At 35.5% G+C, this 16,651-nt stretch overlaps 1 protein-coding gene across 1 annotated transcript in view; it reads left to right on the top strand.

The window, feature by feature from the left end:
* The window catches only part of NBAS (NBAS subunit of NRZ tethering complex), a 185,922-nt gene that overhangs the window by 118,928 nt on the left and 50,343 nt on the right, over positions 1-16,651 (top strand). Inside the window, exons 45-47 of the mRNA XM_032184498.1 lie at positions 5,597-5,815; positions 6,067-6,269; positions 15,553-15,642. Coding sequence (XP_032040389.1) covers positions 5,597-5,815; positions 6,067-6,269; positions 15,553-15,642 — 512 coding nt within the window. The remainder of the gene's footprint in view (positions 1-5,596; positions 5,816-6,066; positions 6,270-15,552; positions 15,643-16,651) is intronic.

The raw sequence follows: 16,651 nt of genomic DNA, 5'->3' as shown, positions 1-16,651 counted from the left end.
GCAGTTTTCATTTTACAATTTTTAAAGATAAATTCATAAAGCTACCTTCCTATAAACCTCTCTCTTCTTTTTATATCTATCACTGTATAAAATATACATATATCTTATATATCACATATCTATATCGTATATCATATATATCGTATGTCATATATATCGTATCATATATCTATATATATTATGTTATATATAATATAGAGATATATATCATATATCTATTATATGTGTATAATATATAGATAAATATAAAGGAGTTAGCTCTGAGGATCAGAAAGATTTTCATGGCACCCCAAAGTCCCAGTATTGTGGTTCAGCAGAGAATAAGATACTTCTCTTATGTGTTTGTTTATTTCACTTGTGCTGATCCTAAAATTCACTGTGCTGCAGGCTTCTGTTTACTACCAGGCTTTTGCATTCTGAATAGGATACTCCACAGGGAGGTGTTCCAGGCCGCTGCGTATGGTTTCTAGGCACTGTAATAATGTAAATTATAAACTCTGTTGTAATTTCCATCTTGCTGAAAGCCTGTTACTGAAAGGATGTACTTCTGTGTCTGTAACATATACTACCAGATCTACAGTTTCTTTTTGCCCAGTGAAATCTGTTTGTAAAGGTATTTCTAACATAAAGTTACGTTAGAAATAAAGTACTGTCAGCTGTCTCTTACACCTCTTCAGTGGAACCATCGTTGTGATTAGGTTTTCGATCCTTTGTATCAAGTAAACAAGGACATAAAACTCAGAGTGTGTCCAAAGGAGGGCAACAAAGGGGGTGAAAGGTCTAGAGGGGAAGGTGTATGAAGAGCAGCTAAGTCCCTTGGTTTGTTCAGCTCAGAGCAGAGCAGGCTGAGGAGAGGCCTCATGGCGGCCTGCAGCTCCCTCACGAGGCAAGTGGAGGGGCAGGCGCTGAGCTCTGCTCTCTGGGGACAGCAACAGGACCCGAGGGAACGGCATGGAGCTGGGACTGGGGAGGGTCAGGCTGGGTGTTAGGAAAAGGTTCTTCACCCAGAGAAGAACCCCTTACCTGTGCAACCTGCTCTAGCAAACCTGGTTTTGCTGGGGGCTTGGACCCAATGATCTCTGGAGGTCCCTTCCAACCCCCACAATTCTGTGAAGAGAGTGGTTGGGCACTGCAACAGGTTCCCCAGGGCAGTGGTCGTAGCACTGAGCCTGCTGGCATTCAATAAGCATTTGCTGAAAATGTTGTTTGATTTTGGGGTCATCCTGTGTAGACATAGGAGTTGGACTCAATGAAACTTGTGGGTCCCTTCCAAACAGGGATATTCTGTGATTCTAAATATTCAGGTTTGCATGCCTATCAGGAAAAAAACTGACAGTCATGCCAAGGTTTCAGTTGCCAGACATGACCCTGAACTGAGGTAGCCAGGGGATGACTGTGCTATAATGAGACGGTAATAGTGTCTTCATGTGTGATTGCTCCTCATGACTACAAATTCTTTCTGTTAATGTACCTTTCAGGAAAATTTCTCATTTAGTGTGGATGAATGATGCAGGGAAAGGTTGGATAGCCTCCCCTGTGCATGTGCTTTGAAATGTTTTGTTTATTTCTGTTTAGGATTCTAATACAGTTTCTCTAGTCCCATAAGATGAGTAGGAGTAAAGGGAAGGAGCTGTTGATGGCTTCTTCAAGGTTATTGCAGTTGCTATCTAAGTTAACCTTTTTAGCAGAAATCTGCCAGCTTTTTGGATGAAACTCAAAGTCATAAAACAAACTCAATAAGTGTTTGAAGAAGTTGGTCAAATCAGCTGATTTAGTACCTACCATGCACTGGGTTTGGGAATGAAACAGCTATTTGACCAGCTTACAACTAGCCTTCCCTTAAAATTCAGTTAATGATTTTCAAGTGCAAGTGTATGATTTTTGTAGTAGTTATTGAAAAAATATTTCTGAGAGATCTCTTTTCTCTAACTTTCATCTGAAAAGTGCTTCATACATAAAAGCTGTCTTTTGGTTTGCAGTTGTTACTTAAAATTTCATCATGTTTTGAAGCAGTGATGGTCATGCAATTGCTATTTTAACTCTCTACATCAGCACTTTATTCCCAGCCCAGTTCTGTGGCCAAGGACATACTAAATTGGTTTCTTATTCCCCTAACGCTTCTGTACATTTCCATATTTCATGGAGGTATTGATACTTAATATAGGTAAAGGACTGGAAAAAAAAAAAAAAAAAAAAAAAAAAAAAAAAAGGCATAATGATTACCATGAAGTAATTTCTAATCTCACTGAGACAGCAATTTTTTTTCTTTTTTTTTTTTTTGGCTTTTAAGCGGACCTTGAGGAGAAGGTTAAAGCGAGATAGTGGAAGTAGGATTTTTAGGAACTGGTCCTGGGTGTCCCTGTTTGGGAATGGGTTGGACCAGATGACCTCCAGAGGTCTCTTCCTACCTCAGCCATTCTGTGATTATGTTGCTGGAATCCCAGGTTTCTGTGGAATTAAAAGGGAAGCTGTTTCTGTCATTAATCACTGGCAGTAAGAGTGGCAGGGTCTTCATACATGAGTAAATGTTACTTGTACGATACTTTATTGAGAAAAACTTAGATATTCTTAAGGAAAATGGCTTCTGCGGTGAATTTTCACCCTAAAGAGTGAAACCTGTTGAGCTGAAATAGTGTGTGATATTCCTTTACTTGAAAATGAAAACAGCTTTTTAGTACTATTTATCACATGTGGCCTATAAAATTAAAAATGTTTTTAAACTATAAAAACTTTTTAAAAGGAAAACTCAACTTCACATTCAAACAAAAATTGAACTAGCCCCTAAGCTGTTTTTTGTCACAGGTATGACACCAAATCTCATTACTGAACTGACTAGAAGTATAGAGGGATAGCCATTCACATTTGAGAATAAAATAATCAGAGAAATGAAATAGTAGTGCTGCAGTTCATGGAAATATGAAAGCAAAATTAAAACGGTCTTGGGAAGAACCTGTATTCTTTTTTTAATGCTTTATTCTGTATACACTGATAGCCTCATGACTTACAAACATGCAGTATATTCACACTGTTCTCTAGGATATAACAGTTAGATGGAGTACTTGAATTGTTTGCCTTTTGCATCTCTCTTAATTGCATTTTGAACATTAGTAGTATATACAGTGGAAGAGGAAAAATGAAAAAGGTAAATGTTTTAATCTTTTATGAGGTTTACAAAATGGATACATAAATCCATCTGTGGTCATTAAATTTTAATGTGATATGAACAGCATCACCTTTTCCCTGCTTATAGTAAAACCTGATGTTGAGACCTTGTTCAAAGTAACAAAATCATATCTAATTTCTTTTAATGGGAATGGAAATGATTCATTTTTGAACTGTATCCTGGGCTGCATAAATAGAAGCGTGGCCAGCAGGTTGAAGGAGGTAATTCTCCTTCTCTGTCCTGATCTCATGAGATCCCACTTGTATGAGCGCATCCAGTTCTGGGGTCCCCAGCACATAAAGACATGGACCTATTGGAAAAGGTCCAGAGAAGGGCCACAAAAACAGTCGGAAGGCTGGAGCACCTCTGCTGTGAAGAATGGCGTTGAGAATTGGAATTGTTCAGCCTGGATGAGAGAAGGTTCCAGTTAAAACTTTTTCCAACTTTTCAATATATAAAGGAGCTTAATTAGAAAGACAGAGAAGGACTTTTTACAAGGATGTGTAGACATAGGACAAGGGGTAATGGCTTTAATCTGAAAGAGGGATGTTTTAGGTAACATCTTCAGAAGAAATTCTTCGTTATGTGGGTGGTGAAACCCTGGAACAGGTTGCCACAGAACTTACAGATGCCTCATCATTGCAAATGTTTAATGTCAGGTTTGATGGGGTTTTGAGCAACCTGGTCTAGTAGAAGGTATCCCTGCCCATGGCAGGGGGGTTGAAACTAGATGTTCCTTAAGGTGTCTTCCAACCCAAACCATATGATTTTATGATATCCTTTGTATTTACTCTGTTAATACTGGCAAGATTTCCTTAGTTGTTCCCAAAATGTCCTCCCATTTTGCTTTTAGTACTAAATAGCAGTAGATAATTGCTGTGGTTTACAGCAACAGCACTAAAACATGAGAGCAACCCCTACATTTTTCACCATGTATATTTAGCAAAAAGTAATATGCATGGATATATAAAAGCTGTAAAACATTCCACTCGCTATTCTTTGTGAAGCTTTCTATGGCTTTACAAGCAGATAAGTCTAATTCATGATGTAAATATCAAATCGCCTTCCTTAAAAAGAATGTTTATAGCAGCTTAATTTTCTTCTTTTTATGGTAAATCAGCCTCTTCCTTATTCAATACCATACAAATTCAATCTTTGTTTTCTATTTGTGTAATTTTACTTGAAAATTAAAGTTGTTTGCATGTCTTTGTCCAGTATACCAGTAATTAAAACAGCTGATGTTAAAGTATCTAATGTTGTGGGTATGAGCAGAGGAAAGAACGTATATTGAAAGCATCTTTAAAATGGTACTTGAAATTAAAAATTGGCAAAATATACATGAATTTTAAAAATTATATTTCAGAGTTTGTTTTGGACTTCCAGGTGAGGCTGCTGGGTTAAGAACACAGCAGTCTGCTGCTTGTCTTGTCTATATGAAGAGTAGTTCTATCTGTATCTGTTCTTGAAGTACTCTTGGTTTCTGGAAGCTTAGAAATCTATAATCATTGCCTGGGTTCTGTTCTGAAGTGCTCAGTTCCATTCTGACATGCAGGAATGACTCCTTTGTGCGTAGTGGGAGACTTCATTCAGTGTATGTATAACTCTGTATCCAGAAATTCATCTCTATGGGAAGCTTAATGGAAAAAAGAAAGAAACAAAAAAAAAGACGTTCTTGTTTTGGTTTAAACATGTAGTTGTAAAGGTCTTTCAAAATAGTAACTTGCTGTTCTATATAACTTGTGCTTTAAATAAGTCGATTTGAAAGGAGTTTGTGTCTCCCTCACATCCAATCTGTTGTGGCCTGCACTTTTTAAAATTTGTGAAACTGTAAGATGATCCTTTTAGAGATTGAAAAAAACTTGATAGCTGCAAAATCTTCATTGCAGTAGTAGTGTGGTGTAGGTTGTATGTACTGGCAGATAGTGTGAAGTATCTGCGGTAAATGTGCAAGCAGATCAAAGTATACATGGCCTAAGTTGGTAGACCTCCAATTGATCTTCACTTATGATCATAGTCTTGGAGATACATTTCAAACCACAAGCTAAACCTAACAAAACTAACCTTAAGTTAATTTTCTGTGTTTGGGTTTTTCTTAATACAAAATTCAAAGAACAAAAACACCACCTACAAAAAAGTGGCAGTCTGCAAAAATCACGGATATTATTTGTTAAGGAAAGTTCGGTATGTTCTATTGTGAGTCAGATTTAATGTCAATAAAAGAAAGGACAACAGAAGAAAGTACATGGAATACTGATCTTTTTTTTTTTTGAATAAATTACTAATAAGAAATACAGTTGTTTCTCCTAAAATAACTCATTTAGTTTTGTACAATAATGTAGGAAAGTGGAGCTACCTGAACTCTAGGCACTGCTGTAATACAAATAGTAGCATATAGATAATAATAATGATTAAATATTGAGCAATCTTTTTCAGCTGACAGTTGAAACCAGGATAGAAGTGACTAAGAAGGCTATTAAGGCAGTCAAACATCTTTCTGAGAAATCAAGAAAAAAACCTTCTGAGAATGACATGGAAGATGCTGAAAATCCATCTGTTGCTTATGAAAAAACTCTGAATCACTTGCAGCAATCTCTTGCTCATCTGGAAACACTCACTCATAGTTTTATTACTTACTTGAAAAACAGCAAACAGGTAATGGTTACTGATCACATGATTGTTTTGAATGTAGCCATAACTAGCAGTGATGCACATCAAGCTGCTGTCATATTTTGTTAGTGTTTTATAGCTTTGTTTTTGTTGACCCAGTCTTTTGAAATTCTCTTCCATCAGTCTTTTTTGTTTTGTAGTATATGTATTATCTTGGTAGAAATGAAGACCCTGAATGAAATGTACCTGTAAATAAAGAGTACATTGTTTCATGTTCAAAAATTATCTGTTCACAGGATGTACTACAGAAGTATGGCTATTTATATGATTTGTCAAGATCAGAGAGAGAAAAAATCCATGACCAAGCAGTAACTATGTGTATAGATGGTCAGCCCCTGGACATGATACAACAGTTGATACAAGTTGCTGTTGGAGATCTAGGTCTTTCTCCCAAGGACATTGTTCAATGTGCTATTAAAAAAATTATATGCACTCTAAGGTAAGTCTACTATAACCATTGAATTTCTCCTCCTTTTTTTTTTTTTTTTTTTGAATGTCTGGATTTTACAGAAGATCGGGCAATGAGAAGAACTGAGTTCTTATGCTCTTGCTGACATATATTTTTCTATTCAGATAAGACAGCTATATTTCTCTGAGTTTGGGAAGCCTGGGCAATCGGAACAAAACAAGCAACATTGCTCATCCTGTTCAATGAAAAGTGCTTTTAAATTATAAATTGTGTCATTACAATATTGTTCCATTATGTGTGTGTGTGTACATTTTTGATTTTTTGGCAAATACATAATTGGACATAATTTTCATTTTAAGAACAACAGAATTAAAAACATGTTTGTTGGAGATAGTGTGTACATGCTTCTGCAGGTATTTGGGCAGCAGAGGTCTAGCAACAGCTGTTGCCACAACAGTTAATTCTACAGGAAGAAGTACAATTTCCATCTTTTGAATAACTTGCCAGGGTATTTCGGGGAACATTCTAGTTTTTTTTCTTTTTTTTTTTTTCTAGTTTTCAAGCTTTTGAGATGTGTGTTTCTTTAAAATCATGAATATATAGGCCATAAATCTTTGTTCTTTGTTCTCTTAAAGAACACTTCTTTACGTTTTTTCTCTTCTTCTTCCACCTCCCTCTGTATCACATCCAACCCCCAAATTAAACAGCAAGTCTAATTGTTCTATGCTTCCTGCAGCATTTAAAAGCAGCAATGATTAAAAAGCAAGCAAAACACACAATTAGCCGACTTCCTGGACAGAAACAGATTTCTAATGTGAGGAAGGACATTCATTTGATCAACTTTTTCAGTGTTGACACTTACTGTTTATTGCTGCTGATAGTGTCATCACAGAGGCGTTCCCTGCCAGAAGTAAGGCTTTATTTCTATCTTTTTCTAGAATTCACAGCTCCAAAACCTCAGCATTTGTGTTTTCCATTGTATTACGTAAACCAAACCAATCTGTTCATACAACTACAGCAAGCTGAGTCATCTTTTATTTTAAAAGTATGGAGAAAATGCAAAATAACTAATTTCCATACAGTTTATAGTTACGAATCCTTGAATAATTGTGTCGAGATGTTGGTGAGACCTGAGTGATACAAAGGAAGATGAAATAAATTGATGGTGGCCATCTTAATCTCATTATCAGAGAGTTCAGAGTTTATATAAACTTCACTACAATGATCTTTTAGTTGCATGATTCTTTGTAGTATGGCTTCTAAATTCTAACACTTGTGATAAAGAATCTATAGAACTACTGTAATCACGGTGTTTCTTCAGTACTTGTCATGTCTTAAGGAAGGAAGATTTCTGTATTGAAGAGCATACTGCCTGTTGGGTTAGCAGCAGCCTCTATTTAATTTATGTAATATCTTCTAGCCCAGAAGGGATGTTGCTTTCATTCACGAGTCTGAGGCTAAAATCATTTTAATTTAACTGGCATTTGGGAGAATGTAATGTCTCTGGGAATATAGAACTGTTAAAAATACATGTGTGTGAGCATAGGGAGAATATGGACACAGGTGAGGGAAAGAAAAGCATGTTTATTGAAAAGCTGTTCAGTTAAATAAGGTGCTTTTTTATTCATTGTGTTTAATACTCAGTCCTAACCGAGCTTGCCATTTTTAATACCTCCTGAGGTTTGGTAAGAGATTTGGCAGTTTTCATAGCCATGGTGACTACAAAATTCTTTTGGCACAAAACGTGAGACATAAGTTAGTATGTCTTTTGAGGTTCAACTTTTTCCCTGCCACAGTGTAAGGCACTATCCAAAGGATAGGTTATTTATTAGGACAGTGAAGTAATAGGGAATGTGGTTTGTGGGCTCAAATGGCAATCTATAAGGTGAGTGTACATTGATAAAGGTTCGTTAGGATTGAATAAGCCTGTGAAGATGCCCTTATTCTTTAACAAGGTTTAGGATATTTGAAAGTCTGTGAATTTTTGTAGCTACTTAGGAACAACCTGTCCTCTTTCCTGTCAAGAAGTTAGCAGAGTTCAGCCCTATGACTTAACATGATTGAATCAGTGTGTCTTTCTGGATGTTTTCTGACACAACTTAACCAAAGAGTATATTCAGTCTCCATTGCTGTTAGACTACATCTGAGATGTGAAATTCTGAAAGAAGCAAACAGAGAATGAAGTTCTAGGGTTTTACATCTATATCATTATTCAGGAAAAAAATAGAGCACAAGTGTTTTTTTTTTTTTTTTTTTTTTTTTTTTTTTGTGTGTGTGTGGTGGTAGTTTTTGTTTTTTCATCATAGTTGACAGAATACCAATCAGCTCTTAAAAATCTTTTTGTTGGTTATGTTCTTTTTCCTTCAGAGCAGCACAAAAACACTCACTTTTTTTTTTTTTTTGGTTTGTTTTTTTGTTCTTCTGTAGTCCAGTGACAGCAATTCATCAGGGATTTTTATTTGTAGATGTTGTCTTGGATTTGATGTTGCAGAGTGCTACCTCTGCCTGGCTGTGTCTTTGATCTACTGAATATTCCAAGTGAAAGACCATGTGTTGATGACCTATGTGATCAGTAGAAAACTTACTTTATTTTTTTGAGGAAGAGTAGTGGCGGGGGATAGGGGAGAAGGTTATTTTATATCATAACAAATGAACAGATATTTCTCGTTTAACTATTTAGAACTCTCTTCTGAAGTATTTCTATTCCAAAGAGATGTATGCAACACATACTAAAGAGTATTCAATTGTTAAATGGCTGTTAAACTCTATCACTTTTAAAACCAGCTTAGATGGATAAAGCTTTTGCAATTTACTTGATTCTTTTGCATGTGGAAAAATTACACGTGGGTAGGATGATTTGAATATGCATGCCAGAAATACAGAAACAAATATAGCATGGAAAATAATGTATAGCTCTACCTATTTTTTTCCTTAGAATTTGTGTGTATAATCAGATTGGATAGTCCCAGATAAAAAGAAGGGAGCCTGTCAAAGCATTTGCAGCCCTCTTTGACAGAAAATGAATGTCTCCTGTCACTCAGTTTGAGTGTTCATAGCATCCCCAGCAATGGCAGAGTTTTCTGCATAGCAACATCAGTAACATTGTCTTTCTTGTATTGACATGTCCATTTTGTGAGAAATAATTTGGCTTTAGATGATCAAGGTCCTGATGTTCCTGGCTGGAATGATACATCTGGTCTGTGTGATGCATCTGGATATAAAGTCTATTTAATTCAACAGTAGTGATTCATATGAATATGCAGACTAGGATGGACGTCCTGAAATTCTTTTACTCTTCTCTATACTAACATATTTGCTTTTTATACGCGTTGCAAAGCTGGAATGTCTGAAAGTTTATTTAATATAGTTTTTGCATATAGACCACAACCAATAACTCTTAATCAGTACTTAAAGAATGGAAAGCCATTAAACCATTAAAGAATGGAAAGTGCATCCATCCCTCCAGTGGAAAAAAATGGAAAGGCAGAGGAATTACTTGGAGGCTTCAGAAGAACTCAGAAATTCACAACTTTTCATCTGGTTTGTGATGTGCATTCTTTTGACAAGTATTCTTCTTTATAAATACAAACTGATGTTAAAAAAAATAAAAATATTATGAAACAAGATGGCCCAGTTAATTTACTTGTCTCTGTGCAACAGGATGAGATGAAAGTCATGTGGTAGGTAGTAGTCACATAATGAAGTCTGGAAAGTTTGCCTACTACAGTGGTAAAAAGCATAAAGTAAAAGCCAATGTAGAATAAAAAAATATTTGAAATAATATTATCCCTCTTACAAAATTCAGCAAGATGATAATATTATAAGGTAGAGTCTCTTTAAATATAGTGAGCATTTAAAAGAAAGGTTGTGACTTGTCATCTCTTAAGCCTGCTGGCTTTGATGCCATTGCTGTGAATGAAATTGTATGCATCTCTATCCTATGTTCAGATATTAGCTTTCTAGCTAGACCATAACACAAATCAAAACACATTAACCACAGCATTTTTGTGCAACACTTTAACTTCAGGGTTCATGGACAAAAAGATATGTTTAAAGAAAAAGTCTTGCCTGTGAACCTGGAAAGCTGAATTATTCTTCAGTAATTGTAACATTTCAAGGGAAAACTCTTCACGTTTTTTTTTTTCCTGAGCTTTGATATGTTATACAGTGCAGTTATTTTATGTAGTGGTTTTGCAGAAAAGAAATTCCTTTGACAATTAACATTCAGAGTAGTGCTTGTAGGGTTATAACACTGAACTGGAGTTTGCCTGGATTTTCTGTAGCTATGGTGACAGGGAATGTAATTAAGGTACAGGGACCATAAATGAAGTAGGCCTGTGTAGATGTAAAAAAATGTGGTAGTGCCTGTGATTTACCTGAAACTTAAGCAGAGACACACCACATCTGTGACTGAAAATATGCATCCTTCCTTCCAGTTTCATAACTACAACCCCCCTTCAAACACAGTAAAATATCTTCTGTTATTAAAGTATTGACTGACTACTGTAGAAGATTCTTCAAGAAAATGTTGCCTTTGTGAAAAATTACTTTTTTTTTTTTTTTAATTTTATTTTATTTTTGTCTTCCTGCTGGGTTCTGCAGCTGGGATGGACTAATGCCAGACATGGGTACAGACTGGAGATGAGTCAGCTCACCAGAAGGGGATCTGGGGGTGCTGGTCAGCAGGAGGCTTAACATGAGCCAGTAACATGCCCTGGGCAGCTAGAAGAAACTGCATTTTGGGGTGTATCAAACACATCATGGCCAGCTGGTCAAAAGAGCTGATTCTCCTCCTGTGTTTAGCGTTGGTGCAGCCTCACCTCATTGCTCTCTGCAGCTTCCTGAGGCAGAGGAGGAGGAAGGTGCTGTTCTCCTCTCCCTGGTAAACAACGACAGGACATGAAGGCATGGCACAAAGCTGTGCCAGTGGAGGTTCAGGCTGGACATCAGAAATTTTTTTTTTTTTTTGCCATGAGGGTGGTCAAACACTGGAACAGGCTTTCTGGAGGGGTGGCTGATGTCCCATGCCTCTTGATATTCAAGTGGCATTTGGACAATGCCCTCAATAACACAGTTAAATTTTTGGTAAGCCCCAAAGAGGTCAGGCAGTTGGACTAGATGATCTTTGAAGGTCCCTTTGAAGGTCCCTTTGAAGGTCCAACTGAACTCTTCTCTCTCTTCTCTCTCTTCTCTCTCTTCTCTCTCTTCTCTCTCTTCTCTCTCTTCTCTCTCTTCTCTCTCTTCTCTCTCTTCTCTCTCTTCTCTCTCTTCTCTCTCTTCTCTCTCTTCTCTCTCTTCTCTCTCTTCTCTCTCTTCTCTCTCTTCTCTCTCTTCTCTCTCTTCTCTCTCTTCTCTCTCTTCTCTCTCTTCTCTCTCTTCTCTCTCTTCTCTCTCTTCTCTCTCTTCCCTTCATTTTTTAATAGTGTACAATATTACAGGCTTAACATCTGCCATACATTCTCAGAAACAGTAACTCTTGTTAAATATAACATACATGTAGTTATTTGTCTAAGGGTATAATTTCAGAAGCAGTATTGTCCAGTTCTGTTAACTGCTTTTATCTTCCTTGACTCTGTAATTCTTGTGCACAAAATTTAAAGTAAAAAAAAAAGCTACTAACAACAGAAATTAGTTACTTCTTCAGAAGAAATCATGGGATTCTGAAGGTTTTGGTAATGCTGATAGTCTAATTAGACTTACCTAAGATTCAGTTTATTCCATGACCAAGATCACTCGTGTCATGTATTGGAAACTATCCATGATCCATGATTTAAGGAATGTTCATGGATGACGAAGAGAAGTTTGTATCGTGAGTGAGGATCTTCTACTTAGGAGTCTATGTAGTCAGGGAAGGCAGTTTAGCTGTTGGAGACATTATGGCCTCCTTTGTGCTCAGATGGATTTTGTGTTTCGTGAAATTTTGGAAGTATTCACCAGGCAATGAGCAGGACAGGTTTGGTGGGAATTCTGAATTTGTATTTAATAGACTGAGCACCTAACTTAGGAGGAAAGCATATTTTTCACCATCTCATCTCGTTTGAGCAGGGGTTCTTCAGGGAAATCTTGCAACCTGGTATCTTATAATTTGATAATAATTCTTACAGAAATGACTGACATTATGGCTTCTTTTCCCCAGTTTGGAATGATAACACCAACAATGTATTACTTGCTTATTTTCCTGATATTTAAAAGAAACACAAAATAGAGAAAAATAAGGCTGGATAAAGGAAAGAATTATCAAGTATTTATGATGAATAGTATAATTAGGTTAAAAGGCTTAGATGGATTTAATTTATTATCCTTTCAAGCATTCTTTGTACTTTGTTGCATTTGAAGAACTTGATTAAATATGCATCACTTTTTCTGAAACTCAACTGAAATCAAAATAAGCCGTTATCAGTGTAATTACACCAGGCTTATACCTATGAGTTTTGAGGTGAATGCTGAATTGTATGTTGCTTAAAACATGCATCAAGTAGCGTATAATCTGTATAAAAAAATAATCCTTCATTAATTATATTTGATTCTGTTAGTAGCTGTTAATTTTAAATCAGTAAGAGCAAAACAAACTTGACACAATATTTGTCTCATGGGCTGTAATCTCTTTTTAGTTTCTGTAACAGTTCTCGGGAAGTTTTTGGGAAGTACAGGCAATATTAAGCTTTTTAAAAGTGCTAGATTTAATTTCTTTTACGTATGTTTTTAGTATAGATAGCTCTAATTTATTGCTTGAGATTTGCCTCTTTTTATTTTCTTCTCCTTGCCTCCCTCTCAGTGGAACAGTGCCTGTCTGTGGATGACGAACTCTAAACTTTGAGCAAACGAATGTATCTACCATACCCAAGAACTGGCTTCACAGCTGTGTTGTCTGAAACAGTGATTTGCTGTTTTCAGAAATGTCCATCAGCTTTTGTGTATATGTTTCTCTTTACCCATGTTTTTTGAAGTGCTTAGAACCTGGTTGCCATAGGAGCTACAGACTCTCATGTCTAATTAGAGATTAAGGGCTTTTGTAAAGCAAGTGCTAGGACTGTTCAGAATCAGTCTGCAAAGAAACCCAGAAGCTAAGGTTTGCTAGTCATTCTCCTTTCATATGTAATTTACATAGGGACATTAAATGTAATTTGGAGTAAGTAGAATTACTAAGATCTCCATGGCCCGTCCCTACTGCAGCCTTATTTCTTTTCCATTTCAGGTAACTATCATTCTCTTCTTAGTATGTAAGTTTTATAAATATTCCCTTAGTTTTCTTTAGATATGCAATATTCATATGCTTTGTTGATGTCCTCTTATTACAAACTTACTAAAACAAACAAACAAACAAAAAAAAAACACAAAAAATAATACAGAAAAATGTAAAGTGAGCCTATGGAGAGGACATTAATGAACAGTCTTATTTCTGGTCACTTGGGAAATATATTGTAGATTTTCTTGGCTTTTTTATTTTAAAACAAATTTGAAACCACCTTTTAATGCTACTTTCAATGAATGGTTACTTTAATACTGCTGTTCTTTCTATGATTTGCACATTTGTGTAGTGCTGGTGTAATCTAAATGTAGAGGATTTTGTTTGTTTCATTTTACAGAGCATTCTGATCTTGTGTGTCTCCTCTGTGGAAAAATAGACTTTTCTGAGAACAAAGTATTTGACTGGACAGGCATTTTCCCCCTTTGGGAATCTGGAACCCTGGATATTTCTTTACCATAAACTATAACTTGATTATTTCCAAATATTCTCAAGATGTTTTAAATATATGAATTTAAACTTAACACTTCTAAAATTTTCTCAACTACCATATGACAGTATTGGTATTAACAATAGCACTTCTGTGATGATCCCATCAAAGTAACAGTATTTTTTGAGGAAAAGACTGGTGTTATGATCTTTTCAGTCTTACTTCATACTTGTGAGTGTGGTATAATAACACAAAAGGAATGGTAAGGTAAAACAATGTTTAGATTTCATTGTACAACAAATTATCTTGTATCTGTTCTGAATGAAGTCACATGTTTTTTAATCTATTGCTGTTCACTGAAGTGCTAGTCATGTTAAGTTTTTAAAAAAATATATTGAATACAGGAAGACACTAAAGATTTTAAGAATTCAGGTTTGTATGCCATACAGTATAATCATTTTTAGGCAAAATATTTACCTTTCTGAAATAATACATGACAAAATTATAAAAATTCATAACTCTTGACACAAAATCTGTGAAATAGTGCAGTAAACTGTAATTTTTTTTGCAAATTAGAGTCAGCTACAGAGTATATTTTTGCTTCAAACAACAGTCAGCAGACTCTAGACTTTTTTTTTTTTTTTTTAAGAGATATAGTAAGAGGCTGACATTTTTAGTAACAGAATAGCTTTGATATGCTGATGAACGGTAGAGAAAATACACCTTATCTCTGGGTTTTTGAGTCATCCTAAGTAAACTGACTTTGGAACTATTTGCTTTTGCCTTCCTTTGCTTCAATGCAGCATTGACAAACTCTTAAAATAGGCAAAACTGTTGTTTTTCTAGTTCAGTACAGTCATCATTGCTACTGAATTGAAGCATGAAGAGACACTGTAATTTATTGGCATGCCAGTGTGAAATCTCTTCCTCTCTCAGCACTGAGTTGCATCTCAAATTTGTTTCCCTGAAAATGTTAGCAGAAAAAAATCACTTCCACTGCATTAGTAGTGAAGTTTTTTCTCCTATCAGGATGACTTTTCCAATATTTATTTTCACCATGGAAGAACATTATGGTTTAACTGGAACATCTGATGGGCAGCGTGATTCACACTCTTCCTACCTATGCGCAATAAGCCGGCAGTGGAACAACACCCTATCTTCCCCTTTCCCACACACTGTTCTTGAACAACCTTTTTTCTCTTTTTTCCTTTTGTTGCTTCTGGTAAGCATGAATCGGCAGAAAGGATTCTTTTGACATCAGGTTACAGTCAAGTTGGTTTAAACCAATATGATACAGTATGAGGATATTTGGAAAGAAAAGATGGTGATGCTTATGTGTATTTGTTTACTTATTGCTGATGAGATGTTTAAGGCAATAAATGTGTGTTTTGCTATGCTACTCTGTGTTATAAATGTTAAATTTTATCTCTATTTTCTTTCCAATTTCACTGATGTCTTTTAGTATTTATCTTTCCAACTTTTTTCTTGTTACTCCCTGTATTGCTTTGACACAAAATTAAGCAAGGAAAGTAGAAAACTTCCATAAATGCTGAACAATTCATATGTATCCTGCAGTTGTACAGATTTAGATACAGTGTTAGGGACTTTTCATGGTGAATTTTGTCTTACTTTAACAGAGCAAATGACAGTTCTTCTACATCAGTGAAAGATCCACTTGGAATCCTAGAAGGCATCGTTTCTGCAGTGCATGCAAGTGTTGAAAAAGGGTAAGAACTTACTATATGGATTCCCTGGTTAGGCTTTGAAAGATACTTCTCATGAAAGCCTTGAAGCTACAATACTGAATATGGATCTTTTTTTTTTTTTTTCATGGGTGTATATAATGTGTTTACACTTTATTTCTTAGGATTTTATTTGGAACAGGCTATCACTTACAAGGTTCAAAGCCTGACAGAAGCTTTTACTTGATCATTTGGAAGAAAGCAACTCTCTGAACATAAAAATTATGTAACTATGTATTATGATAATTTGAGGAAATGATATTTCTGCTCTGACTCTACTAGAAGTAGAGTACTTAGGGTTTTTTTTGTTTCAGTTTATTATGTAGCTTGCAAATAATATTGACTCACTTTAAACATCTGAATTTAGATGCCAAACTTACCAATATTTGTGGCGTATAGTGCAGAAATAATTTCATAAATGCTCATCTCTATTTTTAAATTCTCTTTTATGGATGCCCTTATTTCAGTTCATACAAAGGTCTGTCTTACTGATGTACTTCCCATTGCCTTTCTGTAAAAGGCAAGGAAGACAAAAAAAAAAAATCAACTTTCTTTCCAGCTGTACAAATTAAAAACTTGTATTTAATAATAATAATTAATAAATAAATAAATCTTCATGCTCTCTAGTAGCCAACAAAAACAATTAAATTATTAGTACAGAGGCTCTTCTACTGGTATTATGTAAGCATTGGGTACTGAAGTAGACTGACGTCAAAATCTACAATAAATCTCATTTACAGCATTATAAGGTAGCATGGGAGAGTCGGTAATATTTTATTCCAAGAGGTACTTTCTGGAGTCCTTAGGTGTATACTTCAACATGTAACTGTTAAAACAATAACCTGGAGTGAAAATCGATGTGATTACAAGAAGCTATTTACGTTCTTTTTTAAGTTAATCTTACTTATCTTAAACTTAAGCTATTCAACTTAGAAAATATAAATCTTCTCCTAAGGAAAGCATGTGTAAGTATCAGGTGTGAGGTCTGCAAAAC

Source organism: Aythya fuligula, chromosome 3 (genome assembly GCF_009819795.1).
Source record: "Aythya fuligula isolate bAytFul2 chromosome 3, bAytFul2.pri, whole genome shotgun sequence".
In the NCBI taxonomy this organism is placed as follows: domain Eukaryota; kingdom Metazoa; phylum Chordata; class Aves; order Anseriformes; family Anatidae; genus Aythya; species Aythya fuligula.
The sequence above is the reverse complement of the archived record's forward strand: the minus strand, read 5'-3'. Positions and strand labels throughout refer to the sequence as shown.